This window comes from Coffea eugenioides, unplaced genomic scaffold, assembly GCF_003713205.1.
Source record: "Coffea eugenioides isolate CCC68of unplaced genomic scaffold, Ceug_1.0 ScVebR1_1210;HRSCAF=2028, whole genome shotgun sequence".
Classification (NCBI taxonomy): Eukaryota; Viridiplantae; Streptophyta; class Magnoliopsida; order Gentianales; family Rubiaceae; genus Coffea; species Coffea eugenioides.
The window spans coordinates 11989-22329 of record NW_020861597.1 but is presented as its reverse complement, the minus strand read 5'-3'; the positions used below and the strand labels follow the sequence as shown (position 1 = coordinate 22329).

The window sequence follows — 10341 nt, the reverse complement described above, 5'->3', positions numbered from 1 at the left end:
AATTGGGCCAAAAACAGAGCAAGTGATCCACACTCGGATCCACTATTCATCCGAACCCTCGGTTGTTTCTGGGTTAGTGGATCCGAGGTACTGTAGCAGCTCGGATCACTGGTCAGAAAAGGCTGCTCTGTACGCGTAAAACTCAATTTCACCTCCACCAACTCACATTGGATGCTAGACATGTGAGAAACATTCCCAGCTGTAAAAGGGAGATGTAATCCTCATTTCTTGACCACCTTTCATCATTAAATAGCCAAATGCATTGCAAAAATAGGAGATGGGGAGTTCATAGCAGAAAAATAGAGAGACATACGGGAGAAGCTTGAAGTTGCAGAAATGTAGCTCTTTCATCTCCCTAGTGTTAGTTTAGCTTAGTATAGAGTAGTGTAGCTTTTCCATTCTTGTTTATTATCTAGATTAGGATGAAGAAGACAAGGAAGAAAGCTCATGTGACAAGGGTTGTATTCCTTCCAAACTCTTTATCTTTTGTATTTGATTCCAAATTTAGTTAATATACAAGTTCTGGATTTTGTGTTCAATATGTGTTTCTAAAGTTTATACCTTGGGTTTGGTTGAACTTTCTATAATTGTTAGTGTTTATTATTTGGTTATTTGACTGCTATGATTTGAGCAAGTTATTTAGCACTTTAGCTCTTGAAATCATGATTAATCTGGTACCATTAATTGTGATTATCTAAGGTGTTGTTTCTGCAATGAAAATTGAGATTTAACACTAGTTCAAGAAGTGCTAAACATAGGGAGTACACTCACGAAAGTAGAGGTGCACTTATGTGGTTTTTAGTGTTTCATTTCATGTAATTTCATTGAAGAAATGAACTTGTAGCTAATTTCATAACCATGAAAATAGGTATGGATTAGTTATGAGTATAATTGATTCACTACGAAAGTAGGATTCAAATGCATAAGGAAATTACACCATAATTAGCCTAGATGTAGTATTCAATGATCCAAATATAACACTTGCATGAGTAGTTAGGGATACCACAACCTAAGGAGCTTTCATTTGCTATTTTCTTGCATAATTTCAGTAGGTTTTAATTTGTTATAATTCATTGATAGTCTAAATAATAGAGAAGCTTTAGTAGTACCGGTAATTGCAATCTTCCTTGTGGGATCGACCCTTAATACCCTATACTCGCTCACGATTCGTATACTTGCGATAAATCGCGTGTGGGGTATTTAGGAGTTTATAAATGTAAAACTTGATTAGAATGAGGCAAAATTGATATGTATACCCTGCGCACGTCAAGTTTTTGGCGCCGTTGCCGGGGAAGATTTGGCAATATCGGTGTGAAGAGCAACTTTATTAGTTTAGACATAATATTAGTTATAATGTTTCTGTTATTTTTGTGTTTTAAGTGTGTATGTGTTTTATAACTTATTCTTCTTACTAATCTTGCTCTTAAGTTGTTTAAAAGCAATTTTAGGTGATGAGAAGGGTAGGTCAATTTGGAGGACAATGCTTGAAAAGTGGAAGATTGGCAATGGATGGTTATCAAGTGCAAAGCTCCTTTAATAGAGGTAACCAAGAATTTACTGAATGTATGTCTTTTGAAGATGGTGTCTATGTAGCACTGAGTGGATGGATATGCATGAAAAAGCAAGATGTACCCACATAGAAACCGAAGCTTCGGATCATCTCATGTTGCTGATAGACACGAATCCTGACAACACAAAGAGAAGAAGGAGATTTTACTTTGACCAAAGATGGACAAAGGATCCAGAAACAAAGAAGGTGATCAAAGGGGCCTGGAGTAAAGCTATCTCTGGTTCCAGAATGTTCAAGGTCACCAGGAAAATAAAAGAGTGTAGAATTGCTATCTTGGAATGGAGGAAAACGGTGCAAGGAAACTCCAAGGTAAGAGTAAATGAGGTAAAAGAAAAGCTGCAATTAGAGAAAGAAGGGAATGCGGTGGGGAAGAGTGGTCGAATTGCAGAGCTCAAATCCCAGCTGAGCAAGGCATACAAGGAGGAAGAACTGTATTGGAGTCAAAAGGCACGGAGTAAATGGCTAAAAGAAGGTGATAGAAATACAGCTTACTTCCATGCATCTGTGATGGCAAAAAGGAGAAGGAACACAATCAGTACTTTACAGAGAAATGATGGAACCTGGTGCAAGGATGAAAAGGAGATGGAGGAGGAACTTAGTGAGTATTTTAACGATCTTTTCTCTTCTACGAATCCGGAAAACTTTGAGGATATACTGGCAGAGATACCAAGCACTATTTCTAGTCAGATGAATGAACAGCTGATTAGACCAGTGGATGAGAAAGAGATCAGACAAGCTTTGTTTTCTATGCATCCTAATAAAGCACCAGGGACGGATGGTATGTCCCCCCTTTTTTTCAGCACTACTGGTTTATTATTAAGGAGGACTTAGTAGCTGCCATTAACAGCTTTTTCCATACTGGGCACCTCCTTAAAGTGGTCAATGAAACTATCATTTCTTTAATCCCAAAAACTGATTCCCCAATTTCAGTGGTGAACTACAGACCTATAAGTTTGTGCACTGTACTGTATAAGATTATTTCCAAAATCATTGCTAATAGATTGAAAAAGGTGCTACATCTCTGTATTAGCAACGCTCAATCTGCATTCATACCTGGCAGACAGATTCTTGATAATGTCATAGTTGCTCATGAAATACTTCATTTTTTGAAAAATAGGAGAAAGGGAAGTGTAGGTTTCATGACTATTAAGTTGGATATGTCCAAAGCTTATGATAGAGTTGAATGAAAATTTGTGGGTAGACTGATGATGAAAATGGGGTTTTGTCCTATATTTGTTAAATGGATCATGACCTGTTTGTCCACAGTTTCTTACTCTTTCAACCTAAATGGACAAAAAGTAGGACATATACAACCAAATAGGGGGATTAGGCAAGGGGATCCTTTATCACCTTACTTGTTCATTATCTGTGCAGAAGGGCTGTCTTGTCTGCTCCACAAAGCTGTAATTGAGAGGGAGCTAACAGGAATCAAAATCTGTAGGGACAGTCCTTCCATTTCACATTTATTTTTTGCAGATGACTCATTGCTGTGTTGTAAGGCGAGCAAACTGGAGGCAAGGAAGGTGAAAAGTATACTGGAAAGATATGGAAAAGCCTCAGGTCAGGTGGTGAATTTTGACAAATCAGCTATTTTTTATAGTAAGAACACCACTGAAAAAATTAAGGAAGAGGTCTGTGAGAGCCTTGACAATATGAGAGAGGCAAGGAATGATACTTACCTGGGGCTACCAATGGCCATTGGCAGATCGAAATCACAGGTGTTTGGTTTTGTGAAGAGTAAGATCAATAACAAATTGCAAGGGTGGAAACAAAAGTTGTTGAGTCAAGGAGGAAAAGAAGTTCTCATCAAAGCTGTCATTATGGCTATGCCAACGTACGTTATGGCATGCTTTAGACTCCCCAAAGGCTTGTGCAGAGAAATTTCAGCAACAATAGCAAGGTTTTGGTGGGGAAAGGGAGACAAAGGGACATGTGTACACTGGGCAAGTTGGAAGAGGCTATCAGAAGTCAAGGGAAAAGGGGGAATAGGTTTTAGAGACTTGGAGGCTTTCAACACTGCCTTGCTGGCTAAACAAATTTGGAGATTCCTAACATCTCCAAATTTGCTAGTAAGCAAGGTAATGAAGGCAAAATACATTAAGAACCCAAACTGGATGGAGCAAAGTCCCTCAAACACAGCTTCATGGAGTTGGAAGAGTATTTATAGTGCAAAAACATTACTTCTGACTGGACTACGGAAAAGAATTGGTGATGGAAAATCAGTGAGTATATGGAGAGATAAGTGGATTTCTGGTTCAGACCAAGGCCAAGTGAGCAGATCAAAACCTGAGGACTGCCAGTTACAATGGGTGAGTGAGCTGATAGAAGACGAAAAATGGAACACTGATCTTCTCCAGAAGTGGTTTTGTGACAAGGATGTTGAGCTGATAAAAGACATCCCCACGAGTATTGGAAGGAGACACGACAAGTTGATATGGTGTTTTTCCAAGTCTGGAACATACACAGCAAAGACGGGATACGCAATAGCTAGACAGGCAGAAGGAAAACATTGCAGGAAGAAAGGACAAGATGCAGAATCGAGCTGGGAAATAAGAAAGCATACTATGTGGAAGAAATTGTGGCACCTGAATGTAAAGGCAAAGCTGAAACATTTTATGTGGAAATGCTTACAAAACTGCCTACCTACAAACGAGATTATGTACAAAAGGTTAGGGAAAGGAGATGGAAGGTGCAGTTGCTGTGGAGAAGAGGTGGAAACAATCGAACACTTGTTTTTTTTTTGTGAAAATGCAGCAGAGGTATGGCGCATGGCTCCAGTAAGGTGGGATGGAATAAAGGAGGAACAACATAACATATGGCTATGGTGGGAGAAAGCTATGCAATCACTCTCGATGGAACAAGGTCAAGCTAGAGATAATCTCACCATTAACATATTCTGGCACATCTGGAAAGCCAGAAACAAGAGAATTTTTTATAGTGCTCATCAGGAACCTCATAAAACTGCACAAAAAACACAAGAGTAGTGGTTGGAATTTGAACAGGAAAGGGAATCTAAGCAGGAGAGCAGAGCAACCCAGAGTAGGAGTGGACAACAAGCAAGAAATGAGCAATTAAGGGATGATGTGGTATGTCTGTATACGGATGCAGCCATCTCTGCAAAAACGATCAGGACTGGACAAGGGATCATTGCAAGAAACTGGAAAGGAATCATAATGAGAGCTAAAGGAATTGTGCACCAGAGGAAAGGAACAGCGAGCATTGAAGAGGCACTCGCAGTACGAAATGCTCTACTGATGGCCAAGCAAGCTGGGTGGAAGAAAATCATTGTACATTCAGATTGCAAATCAGCGGTTGAGCAAATTAACAGATGCAGTGAATATGAGTACAGCATTGCAACTATTCTAGAGGATGTACAGGATCTTAGAAAAGGCTTTAACAGGTGCTCTTTTGTGTTTATTTCTAGAGCAGCAAATGAAATCAGTCATGCACTAGCTCATTTTGCAGTTAAACTAGTGCATAACATTGAATGGGAAAATGACTTCCCAATATGGCTGATTGAGTTAGGGATGAAAGAAATGAGGGTAGTATCCCCTTTTTGTAATTAATACTTGTATTATCAAGTGTTAATATTAATGAAATCTGTTATCGTTTGTTGGAAAAAATACTATGAAAGCGAGTCCAATATGAATCCCACCAGTGAGGCCCATAATCTATATTATGAAACAATCCATGTGGACATGGTCGATGACAGAATCTTTCTGACAGTCTTCGACACCCGGCTAATTTCTCAAAATATACCAAAAAAAAAAAAGTCGATCAAATGTATGTCTGACAAAGGGTATGTACAAAACTATACTGCCGTGCTGACTGGGCATGACAGGAAAGAACTTTTTTAAATCACTGCTTTTTTTAAAAAAAAAAAGTCAGCCGCTACCATGCTGACTGTGCACGGTAGCGCCGACAATTACAAAAAGTGTTAGTCTCTACTGTGCTGACTATGCACGATAGCGACTGACAACTGTGGACCGTGCCCATCAATGGCCAGTAATATATATAACCACACAATTGAAGATAAGAGCTAAAGGTTCGGGAGGCAATGATCATTTTATGGACGAGATGCGAGTAAAGTTGCATGTAATGTCCGGCAATAGCAAGACTTTTCATGTACTGATGTCCTATACTCTAGTTTTGTTCAGTATGAATGGTAAACGATTTCGATTCAGGATTTATGTCTAAAGAACGTCAACATCTAAACAGCTGCAAAGCAATTGCAGTCTAATGATATATGAATACATACAATAACCATTCGTGCAATTTAGTTTTTAACCTATTTCCAAAGCACCATTAAATCACTATCAGTTTCCTTCTTTAATTGATTCATGTTGGCAATCATTTCTTTAGCTTAAGAAGTTCCTCGTTTAAGATCTTTTCCATCTCTACAACTGTCCTTGTAGGAATGTGATGTAGTGGCAGAAGATTATTTCTTTGCATACCCTGACCAGGTCACCTAAAATAAATGTACAGACTGATTTTGTTTGGGGTTACAAATTTGTATATTATTTGGTTGAATGGCTACCCACATCAAAGTATTCAGATAATATTAAGTTCATAAGTTCACAAAAAAAAAATCCAAAAGATTAAGGGAGTCATGGATTTGATGAATACGTGATATGAATCTTGGGTTGACTTGGTTTACCATATTAAATTTCACTTTTAGACACCTTGTGCTCTTAAGACCTTCAAATTTATCCCATTTAAATTCAATTGATAATATTATTAACAGGACTAACAGAATAGGGATACACTACAAATCAATAACAAATTGATGAATGTGGTTAGAACGAGTGAGGGGATCGTAATTGGAACAATATTATACGGTCATACGTACACAAAGCATAAAACATGATAATTATTCATTGCTGTAAAAAGTGAAAGCGGTGGTAGTTTAACTTAGTAATTTAACATTAAACAAGAAAAAGAAGTACAACTTCTGAACAAGCCTTTGTCAGTGCCTGACACTCACATGTCAGGCGCTTGGCACTTTTATTTGTTACTAGCTCCCTTCTACCGTGCTGACCGTGCACGGTAGGGGACAACGGATTTTAAAAAAAAATTAGGCAGCCGCTGCCGTGCTGACTTTTTTCAAAAAAAATTTGTGACTTTTGCTGCCGTGCTGATTTATAGTTTGAGAAACACCCCCAGTCAGAGATTCATTTGACGGATTTTTTTTTTTTACGTATATTCTGAGAAATTAGCCCTGACACCCAATTCGACTGATAAGGGTCCTGTTTGTAAACGAGAGTTTTTTGTCAAGTTTTCTCTTAAAAGTTTAATTTTGTAATAACCTTATCACAGTAATTTCAAAATACTTTTTAAAATTTTTAAAATTCAACCTTAAAATACTCATAAAACACAAAAAAAAATACCATTCTTTCTATTCTTCTTCTTCACCCCTCATCTCAACCTACCACTAGGCCTATCAACGACCCGGACCAGGACCGGGTCCGTAAAATTATTGCGGGTACGGGTAGGGATTTAATTCCGTTACCCGGATCCGGATCCGGATCCGTTTTGTCAAACAAAAAACGGATCGGATACGGAATATAGTATTCCGATCCATATTAGACCCGGATCCGAATATAAATGGATTAATAATTTAAAAAATATATATTTATCAATATAATTTGATTAGGGCGATGTATTTGAGTAAAATTAATTTGATTTCTTTTCTTATTTGATTTTTTTTTTGTATTAGTTAGAAATTAGTTACAAATATATTTTTTTCTCATTTTTATTAGAAATTATAAGTTTGATAGATTTTTTCAGGTAGACCCGACCCGGATCCGGGTCCAATATGGTATGCCGAGTCCGGGTCCGGAATAATGAATTCTAATCCGGATTCGACCCGTTGACAGGCCTACCTACCACTGTGTCGCCGACCACCATTTTATTCCTTTCTTTTTCTCCTCTCTCTTCCTCTCCTCCTTCCTCCCCTCCTCCCCTCTCCTCTCACCCTCTCCCTACTCTCACCTCTCTCCCTCCCCTCGCCACCCAAAGGGGGAGGGAAAAGGTAGAGGCCGAGAGTGGGGAGAGGGAAGAAGGGAAGAAAGGAGGAAGGAGGAGAAGGGGGAAAGAGGAGGCAAAAAGCCTCACAAGTTGAATTTGCTGCAATTTGAGGGTAAAATAATCATTTACACTATAATCCAAAATATTTGCCTATTTACACTATTTGCGAACCAACTGCAACTTATTTACACCTGACTTCAACTTGTTTACACCCGATTCCAATTTATCGACCACCAACTTTTAGATTTTTTTTTCTTTCTAAACTAATTTACACCGAACTTCAATTGATTTATAGTACTCTGGACAAACTTGTGCAGAACTCAAATTGTGGGGGCTCTGAATTCAGAAAATTGCTTGTTACCCTGTCAGGCGGCCAATCAACTATTACCACTTATCACGATTGGTGCAATTGTGATCGACTCTTATCCGTTCACTCATCAATTTATTGATTTACATCTGAAGGAGTTAAAAATCTAGTTACTCTTAATTTCTCGACCCAATTACATCTCACCACAACCATAGTTTTAAATTTTCACTCAAGCTCGAATAAATAATTTACTTACCCAATTCTTTGTCCTCTGCAAGGTCTCTTGGGTGGTTCTAGGGAGGCACCTCATTCTAAGACGATGAACCGTATCCCTGAAACAGCTAAACCAAATAAAGTCCCAAAATCTACCACTTAATAGTTTGCAAGTTTTCCACGCAAAGGCATTCTACTAGGAAAATGAAAATGAAAGGCTGTAGATTCTCATGTGCATCAAACTATGGAATTGGATCTTTTATTCATATCTCAGTACTTTTATTATGCATCATACATACCACCGACAGAGCCAGTTTAAATTACAAGTGTAGTAGCCTTTTGCTTGTGCTGTTCTGAAATCATACGATGATTATATTATATAGTTGCCAAAATGAAGACATGGGGCCTGATAGTTGATTGAGGATAAGCTAGGTACACATACCTATGATCTGTTTCTCCTGGTTTGCCTTTTCCTCCAGGCAAGCAAGGAGTGTGAAGTAGACGATCTTGCACGGCAGCATGTTTTGGGACAATTCCTCCTATTCCTAGCATCAGAGAAGTAGAGTCGTCTGGAAGAAATAGGGAGCTTTGAAGAGGGATGACTTTGCTGCGCCAGCCAAATGCAAGATGGTTTCATAAAACAGATATGAACCTTTTCCTCCAGGCAAGCAGAGAGTGTGAAGTAGACGATCTTGCTAGGTACACATACTAAGATTCTTTGTTGTCTGAGACAGATCAAACCTTTATTGTGTTTGTATCGCAGCTGATATTATCCAAGAATCAACTTTAGAAGCAAAATGATCTTACAGATATTCGTATTTTTCCTGCTCGAGAAGGAAACTATAGCAGTCCATCATCTTTATTTCTCTATATATGCCTTTATGAAATTCAGATATTTCTGAAACCAAGACTTAAACTTCCTCTGATCAAATAATAATTCAAAACTTTTTAGTAGAATGGAAACAGTGAGGAGATTGGGGTCAGAAAAGCCAGTTGTGATCTTCAGCAAGAGCAACTGCTGCATTTCCCATGCTATCAAGATGCTGATAAGAAGCTTTGGGGCGAATCCTACGGTTTGTGAGCTTGATCATCACCCGAAAGGAAGGGATATTGAGAATGCATTGCTAACATTAGGATGTAATCCTAGTGTTCCTGCTGTTTTCATAGGGAAGCTATTTGTTGGCGGTTCCACTGAGGTTCTGAGCCTCAACATTCGAGGCAAGTTGAAACCATTGCTTATCGAAGCCAACGCTATATGGATGTGATTGTACTTAAGGCACCATCTGCATATTTCAGCCTCGGTCTCTTTTCTGATTCTGTTCCCTTTTTCCTCCCCTTTTGCAATCTTTAGGTGAGAAGGGTTTTGTCATGAAGATACAGCAGTTGCACTAAGCCAACGTTTTGATCAACTTTGAGTCTCTTTTAGCTGTGTAATAATATCGAGTTAGAGTTAGATATGTCAGTGTGTAAGTGCATTTACAGTTTTCCAGTAGTGCAAGGAGGAGAAACAACTTTAGGTGATTATCTTATCGCATACTTTGATAAATAAGACTCTTTTTAATACAACTGTTGATTGGGTTACTTAAACTTGAATGCAGGATATATTCCCATAGAGGTGAGCTTCAAATGCAAAAATTGTGCTCGACTCATTTTCGTTCATGTTACTTCAAATTAATTCAAACTATATGGTAAATCAGTTACAAAAGATGAAACTGAATAGTTGCTTAGCTCCTAGGAGCATAGTTATTAAATCTAGTCCGAAAACCGACCCCACAAAGTATTGATTCAAAGGATTTTTTTTTTGAAAGATTGATTCAACAGATGATTTAGTGATTGAACCATGCATATATAAGCATAAAAAAAAATACTAGTAGATTAAAATATCTAAAATAATATAATTATCGAATCAATAGTTAAACTAGTGATTTTCTTAATTTATTAGTTGAACCAACGAATCATTAAGCCTACTTTAGAGGGTGGTCCAACTGAGTCGAGGGACCTGATGGGGACTGAACCATTATCAGATCAGACGGGTGCACTAGAACAAGTCTCATATAGAGATATATTGATATGAGGTTAGGTTTGAACCCTTAATATCTTTCACTTCATAATTAATGTGGTGGTCAACTCCTCTAGAGGAAATGTACGAGTCATTAATTAGTCAACTGGTTTCTACCTTATCCGGTTCACCTACTAGCATGGTCTCGCTAGATTCAACCGTAGG

General features: G+C 38.2%; 2 protein-coding genes across 3 annotated transcripts; both read left to right on the top strand.

The window, feature by feature from the left end:
• Positions 1-1603: 1603 nt before the first annotated feature.
• On the top strand, positions 1604-8680 carry LOC113755115. The gene is made up of 4 exons (XM_027299187.1): positions 1604-2348; positions 2837-4329; positions 4573-5112; positions 8597-8680. The coding sequence occupies exons 1-4, from the start codon at positions 1604-1606 to the stop codon at positions 8678-8680; spliced, it is 2862 nt and encodes a 953-aa protein (XP_027154988.1).
• LOC113755116 (monothiol glutaredoxin-S6-like) lies at positions 8631-9643 on the top strand. 2 transcript variants are annotated; one of them, XM_027299189.1, is made up of 2 exons: positions 8631-8816; positions 9073-9643. In XM_027299189.1, exons 1-2 carry the CDS (start codon positions 8716-8718, stop codon positions 9380-9382), a joined length of 411 nt encoding a protein of 136 aa, XP_027154990.1. In that variant the 5' UTR covers positions 8631-8715; the 3' UTR covers positions 9383-9643. The 2 variants fall into 2 exon arrangements, with proteins under 2 accessions (XP_027154990.1, XP_027154989.1); XM_027299188.1 differs by having other exon boundaries at positions 9070-9643.
• Positions 9644-10341: the final 698 nt, after the last annotated feature.

Bases quoted from the DNA above. Each gene is read 5' to 3' on its own strand.
- LOC113755115 (XM_027299187.1), top strand. From the start codon at position 1,604: ATGGATATGCATGAAAAAGCAAGATGTACCCACATAGAAACCGAAGCT. The intron at 2,349-2,836 runs GTATGTCCCCCC...GTTTGTCCACAG, and splicing joins TAAAGCACCAGGGACGGATG to TTTCTTACTCTTTCAACCTA. The intron at 5,113-8,596 runs GTAGTATCCCCT...CTTTTCCTCCAG, and splicing joins TAGGGATGAAAGAAATGAGG to GCAAGCAAGGAGTGTGAAGT.
- LOC113755116 (XM_027299188.1), top strand. From the start codon at position 8,716: ATGACTTTGCTGCGCCAGCCAAATGCAAGATGGTTTCATAAAACAGAT. The intron at 8,817-9,069 runs GTACACATACTA...AAAACTTTTTAG, and splicing joins GAAGTAGACGATCTTGCTAG to TAGAATGGAAACAGTGAGGA.